The following is a 6003-nucleotide window of genomic DNA, read 5'->3' as shown; positions in this document are numbered from 1 at the left end:
AAACAAGACATCAAAAGGACAACTGAGACAGGACCAGGATCAAATGACACTAGACAACAGCAATACACTAACCTACACTTAAAAGGGGGCTAACACAATAACTGAATTAAAAAAAATAAATAAATATGGCATAACTTAGACTAGGGAAATAAAACCAAACATTCAAAACATTCAACAGAGAAGTGATAAACTTATATTAATCCTACACAGTAAAGAACACTGAACCTACAACTGAACAATACCAGAATAAACCTAGGCTTATCATGGGATAAGGATAACTAAGGAGACAGAAGAATTGGCAATGGTAAAGACACTAAGGAAAAGGCACAGAAACTAGAACAAGATCAAACCAAAAACAAGGCTCACAAAACAGAAGCAGGAATACAGGCAAACAAAGCAATAACAGGCTGAGAAAGCAAAGCACAAAGATTACAGCCAGAGAAGAGAGACAGGAACCAAAGCCAGACAGAGCTTAACTCGGAACAAACACCTAATAGTAACACTATTAGGTGTTTATAGAGGTAAACAGAATTAGAAAATGAACCTACAATAAGATCCAAAAATACAACTAACAACCAATGGGAGGGACACGGAGATTAAAGCAGGAAACTTATCATCACCAAGATGTTTAATTTTGTTTATCAAGTTAATCATCATTTGTTCTCTGTATGTCTATCCATCTATCTCGTTTTGTATTCTCTGTAGCTACTGGTTATTTTTATAGTTTCTCTTTTTTTTTTTTTTTTTTTTTTTTTTTGCAGGAGTATGTTTAGTGCTTTATATTTTAATATTTTACTAATATTAGTTTGTTTCAGTTTGTCTCCCCTGGTTGTTTGGTCTCATGGCTCATTGTTTATCTAATAAAACTTTCACGCTCTTATCTCTCCACATTCTCAGAGCAACAAAATTTTATATTTCCTGAACTTTGTTATAACTGAATAATAGAATTACACAAAATACAGTTTTATCATGTGATGCACTCTTACGTCACAAAAGTTCATTTCAGTCTAACCAAGCCTCCCACGGGGCACCAGATTAATCGACAAGTGCCTGGAACTGAAAGGAGGCACTGAAATAAGGAAGTGATGGAAAGATTGCAAGCCCCCCCCACCATCACCCCCAACCATTTCCTCAAAAAGATGACTGACAATAATAACAACAAATAACCAATTGTGCGAGTAATCATATCCCACATAACTCCACCTTCCACCCCCTCATGTGCAACTTATTTCAATGAAAGAGGATTCTTTAGAGGGGAGTGGAGACAGAGACTTTAATGAAAACACACTGTGTTTATTTGTATTTATTAATTTTTTTTATTATAATAAAACTGGACTAATTTCAACAGAGAATGAAGATACTCTTCATGTTCACCTTCTTAAAGATCACAGGTCAGTCTTAGGAATTATCTTGCTGCTAATGTGTGTCACCAAAATCTATCATTTATTTAATATTGTAGGGTTTTTACTTTCAGCTATCTGAAGTTTTTGAACCAACATTTGAGGAATAAATAAATAAATCCCTCTTCAACAGAAAGAAAATCTCTTAAATTGGCAAATCTTAAAAAGCATTTTTTTAATTGACAGTGATTATATGAAAAAGTGTGCATTCATACCCAATGATAAACAATGAGACTTCACCACTCCAGAGAGCACAGATCCACTGTTCCACAGTCCAACACTTGGTAGGATGAGTTTACAACCCTCTAGCCAACACTTGCCATTGGTTTATTGCCTCTTACAGCTTAACTCATTTTCGGGGTTGTGTTCTAAGCCTTAGAGCAGTAGTACACTTCACCTCTATTACTGACTAATTTCAACACTGCATGATTGACAGATGCCTGGAGTACAGAATTGCTGAACAGTTTTGTAGGTGAGAATGTAACAATCAGCTGTACTTACCCAGAGGAATTCAAGAACTATGACAAGTGTTTTACCAAAAGAGATGACGACTCTTTTACTGAAGTGGTCAGTACCACAAATCCTCATATACGCAGATTCTCCATCTCTGAAGACAGAAGCTCAAACATGTTCTTAGTGACCATCAGGAATGTGACAACAGAAGATTCAGGCGATTACCTCTGCAGTGTGTTAAAAGGTGATGGTTATTCCACCTTCAGAAGAATTCATCTCAACCTTCTCGGTGAGGCACATGTAGCTTTGAGTTTGTGTTTTCCTAACAAAAAAAACTATCCCTGGCTTTTATTTTATTTATTTGTGTCCAAAAAATATGTGATTACTTCTATCACACAGAAAGACCCAGATCTACTGTGAAACCAACCACAGAAGCCTCAAAGAACACATCTGCAGAATTTATACCAAGAACTTCAGATGAAAATCACTGCAGTAAGAACTCAGTTGTTATTTATAATGCTGCTTTCATACCACATTTTTTTTTTGCATTTGTATATTTGTATTACAAGAGCTAGAGTTAGGGAGCTAGGGTTGTAAGGAATCGAGCCACTCTACCTGCAGCCAGTAGAAGGTGTGGTCTTTCTGTATGAGGACTAAATTCAGTAGTCATTAACACTTCATTTCCCAACCTCACCTGCTGAGTGCTATATTTAAAGGGGAAGTGTACATTTCAGGGGAAATGATGTTCTCTCTGGTTTGTTTACATTCAGAAGCACCACATCTTTATGGTGGAAAGGTATGTCTGAGAGGGAAAAAACGTTTGTTTGTACGTGGCTTAAGTTTAACTGGTCTATAAGTTTTTATATTCACTATTTGAATTACCACAGAACCTTGAGCCATTTACTTTTGTAGCACACTCTCAGAAAAAAAGGTACAGTAGAGCTACAATATTGGTCACTAAAAGGTACAACAATGTTTAAAAGTCCAGTTTTGTTCTTTAAATGTACATTACATTATAGGAGAGATACATGTTTGTAATCTTTCATTAGAAAACTTAATAAAAGTCCTGGAGATGAAATCAACATTTTTTTAAATCTACAATTATAATAAAATAAGGTACAATTATGTTCCCTAAATAAAAGGTAACTCGCGCCCCCTCCAGGGTGTATTCCTGCCTTGCGCCCAATGATTCCAGGTAGGAATTGGATAAGCAGTTACAGATAATGAATGAATGAATGAATGAATGAATGAATGAAATAAAAATGTACAAATATGTACCCTTGAGGGTACTACCACAGAGACAGCAAAAGGTACCACCACAGTGACAATATTTGACAGTGCAAGAGTGGTCTGTGTTTACTTTCATGCTGTTAGTCACATCCCGAATTGAGATATTAATTTATCCAAAACAGCAGAAATTAGTTACTACCCACCCACCTATGGAGAAGAAATAAACAATATCCTCATCTTGTTTCATGCTCATTCATCTCAAACAATTTTTAAATGAGGTAAAACACGTCAGCCATTCAGAACAGAGGTCATTTACATATACCACTCTTATTCACACAGAGCTTGTTTGAGGTGGAAATATGATTTTGTAAAAACAATCGATGACAGTTTGTGGTGAATGAGTTTTACTTTCGGTTTATGTTCTTAGTTCTGTGTTTCATTTCCAGGTTCCTCCATCATCTCCACAGTCTTTGTGTGTGTGACTCTGCTGTTGGTTGGAGGATTATCACTGATATTTTACCATCTTAAGCATCCCAACACACGTGGTACTGTACACACTATTAATTTAAACTTTATTTACATTTTACTATTTTAAATGTACAGCTGTGTGCAAGCACAGTAAATGGATCAGAACCTGAATATTACTTTACATCCTAATGTCTCTGATCATATGAAAACACTCAGGAAAGTATCAAGTTTTCAGTAATAGTGCTTCAGAATCACTAGACAGCTATAGATGTTATTGACTATTTTCTATTTTCATCAGACTCCTCTTCTAACAATCAAAGACAAAGAGATATCACAGTAAGTAAATTATTTTATTTTGACATGTCCCATGTAGACACGTGTATATTCTTCTGTGGGAAATACTATGGAAAACTCACTTTTTCTGTGCATGTGCCTATTAATTATTTATTCTGAAGTCAGAAAACATGGGATAAAATGAGCTGTTCTGTTTCTGCATCTGACATCAAGTACCAAGAATTGCCATGCCCCCTGAGTCTGTGCAATCATGGCGCTGGACTCGCATTTATTTGAGAGCACAAAGATGAGGTTAAATGCAGCAACAGACTTGAGTGCAGAGAAATAAGAGCACTGAGTAAAAACTGAGAAAACGAGAACAGAGAAGAAAGAGAACCAGTTGAAATGACTAAAACCAGAGCTTCTGCTCCCCGATCCTCACTGCTATTTAATTGGGGTTGGGGTGAACAGTGAGCGGCTCATTATCATTTAAAGGATTAGGTACTAAAGGCAGGTATTCTGAACAGGGCTGTTTAGACAGAGGGAGAACGCTGCTGTGGGGCTCATGGGGCTTTGACCAAAGCAGCTCACAGACATTTCATTAAGACACAAAACTGTGTTCCACTGTGGAGAAGGAGGAAAAACACAGCAGATTTGCCAGTGTCAAATCAACACTTAGTGTTAAAATTGTGTTAAATTAACACTGCATGATAACATTTAAAGTTCACAGTGTTAGTTTGATTTAACACCTGCAAATTTACTGTCCATGTCCCCATTATTTATTATAATACCACATAAAAGCTAACCAGTACTGATCTGATTTCAGGCTGAAGGTGATAAAGAAAATAATTCACCCAGAAACCAGAGTAACTTCAGCATGGACCCAGCTGACCAGAGTCTACATGTCAATACTGATCAATCAGATTCAGTCTACCAGATTCTTGACCCCAACACTGACCAATCATATTCAATCTACCAGGACATTGACTTCTTCTCCAACCAATCAGGTTCAGTCTACCAGAGTATAGACCTCAACACTCGCCAATCAGATTCAGTCTACCTTAGTCTCAACGCCCACACCAACCAACAAGATTCAATCTACCAGGACATTGACCTCTAAACAATGCAACCAATCAGATTCAGGCAGACAGTGGCTCATTGGAATAGTGTCCATGACACCAATGGATTTCCTTGAGGTCTAATTTTACATCTCAAAGCTATGAGTTTCATATGGGCTGTGTGTTTATTTTTCTTCATGTAAATGTGATCAGGTAGTGAGGAAGCAGATGAGCTGTGGAGAATATCTTTATTTAGATGAACATTCAATATTTCAGTGTACAAAAGTCTGCATTGTTTTAGTATAGAAGAAAAAACACTGGTCTATACTAGAAATGTCATGAGCTTGTAATAGGACAGCTATCTCAAAAGCAGATAGATACAACTATGCAAGCACTGGCGCTTTCAAAATGGGTCTGAAACGTGCGTACATAATATCGCACGCAGAAAGTGTGATGTATAAAGAAATAACATGCATACAAATGAGCATATATTTAAGCAAATATTGACCCAAAGCAAATTGGTGACATGTGGTTAAATAGAGTATTGCAATTAAATGTGCAATCCATCCTCACAGTGTTGTTTATAATGCATAAAGATGAAGATTACTGATGATTAAATAAGAATTAAGGAAGATTAACACCCACTTGTTCAAAATGCAGGATATTAAAAAATAAATGCTTTCTATTCTACATTACTTATTTCACTCTGTATTTTATTCAGATTGCTATATTTAATTTATTTCAGCCACGACTGAGGCACCAAACACCACATTTTAACTCACCTCAACCTCTGAAACAATAACTTCTTAAGAGAGACTGAAAACTGAGAGTCATCGAAAACAAATAACTGGAAGAGAAGGCTGCTATCTATCCAGGAAGTCCCCTGGATAAACTTGTCAAAAGAGAAAATAGAAGTGAAAAGAAAAAAGGCAAGTCAGTGGGGTAATAGAGTCCCATCATAAAAGTGTTTTTCAGACTTCTGGATAACAGAGAGGCTAAATCCAACAAGTAAGAAACACAAAAGAAAGCAAAAGGGCGTTTAGTGAAAAACAATCTCTAAAATAAATATACACAATCTGTTTCCCTCTCAGTAGTTTGTGGTCAATGATTTCGTGAGGCTG

At 36.4% G+C, this 6003-nt stretch overlaps 1 protein-coding gene across 1 annotated transcript; it reads left to right on the top strand.

Moving 5' to 3' along the window:
* The first annotated feature begins 1254 nt into the window (after positions 1–1254).
* LOC136687742 (CMRF35-like molecule 9) lies at positions 1255–5537 on the top strand. Its single transcript, XM_066662284.1, has 6 exons — positions 1255–1391; positions 1837–2142; positions 2253–2345; positions 3530–3628; positions 3850–3887; positions 4651–5537. The coding sequence occupies exons 1-6, from the start codon at positions 1352–1354 to the stop codon at positions 4942–4944; spliced, it is 870 nt and encodes a 289-aa protein (XP_066518381.1). The 5' UTR covers positions 1255–1351; the 3' UTR covers positions 4945–5537.
* Positions 5538–6003: the final 466 nt, after the last annotated feature.

Source organism: Hoplias malabaricus, chromosome 2, assembly GCF_029633855.1.
Source record: "Hoplias malabaricus isolate fHopMal1 chromosome 2, fHopMal1.hap1, whole genome shotgun sequence".
In the NCBI taxonomy this organism is placed as follows: Eukaryota; Metazoa; Chordata; class Actinopteri; order Characiformes; family Erythrinidae; genus Hoplias; species Hoplias malabaricus.
This window is presented reverse-complemented; position numbering and strand designations above follow the sequence as displayed.

Bases quoted from the DNA above. Each gene is read 5' to 3' on its own strand.
- LOC136687742 (XM_066662284.1), top strand. From the start codon at position 1,352: ATGAAGATACTCTTCATGTTCACCTTCTTAAAGATCACAG. The intron at 1,392-1,836 runs GTCAGTCTTAGG...CATGATTGACAG, and splicing joins CACCTTCTTAAAGATCACAG to ATGCCTGGAGTACAGAATTG. The intron at 3,888-4,650 runs GTAAGTAAATTA...ATCTGATTTCAG, and splicing joins AAAGACAAAGAGATATCACA to GCTGAAGGTGATAAAGAAAA.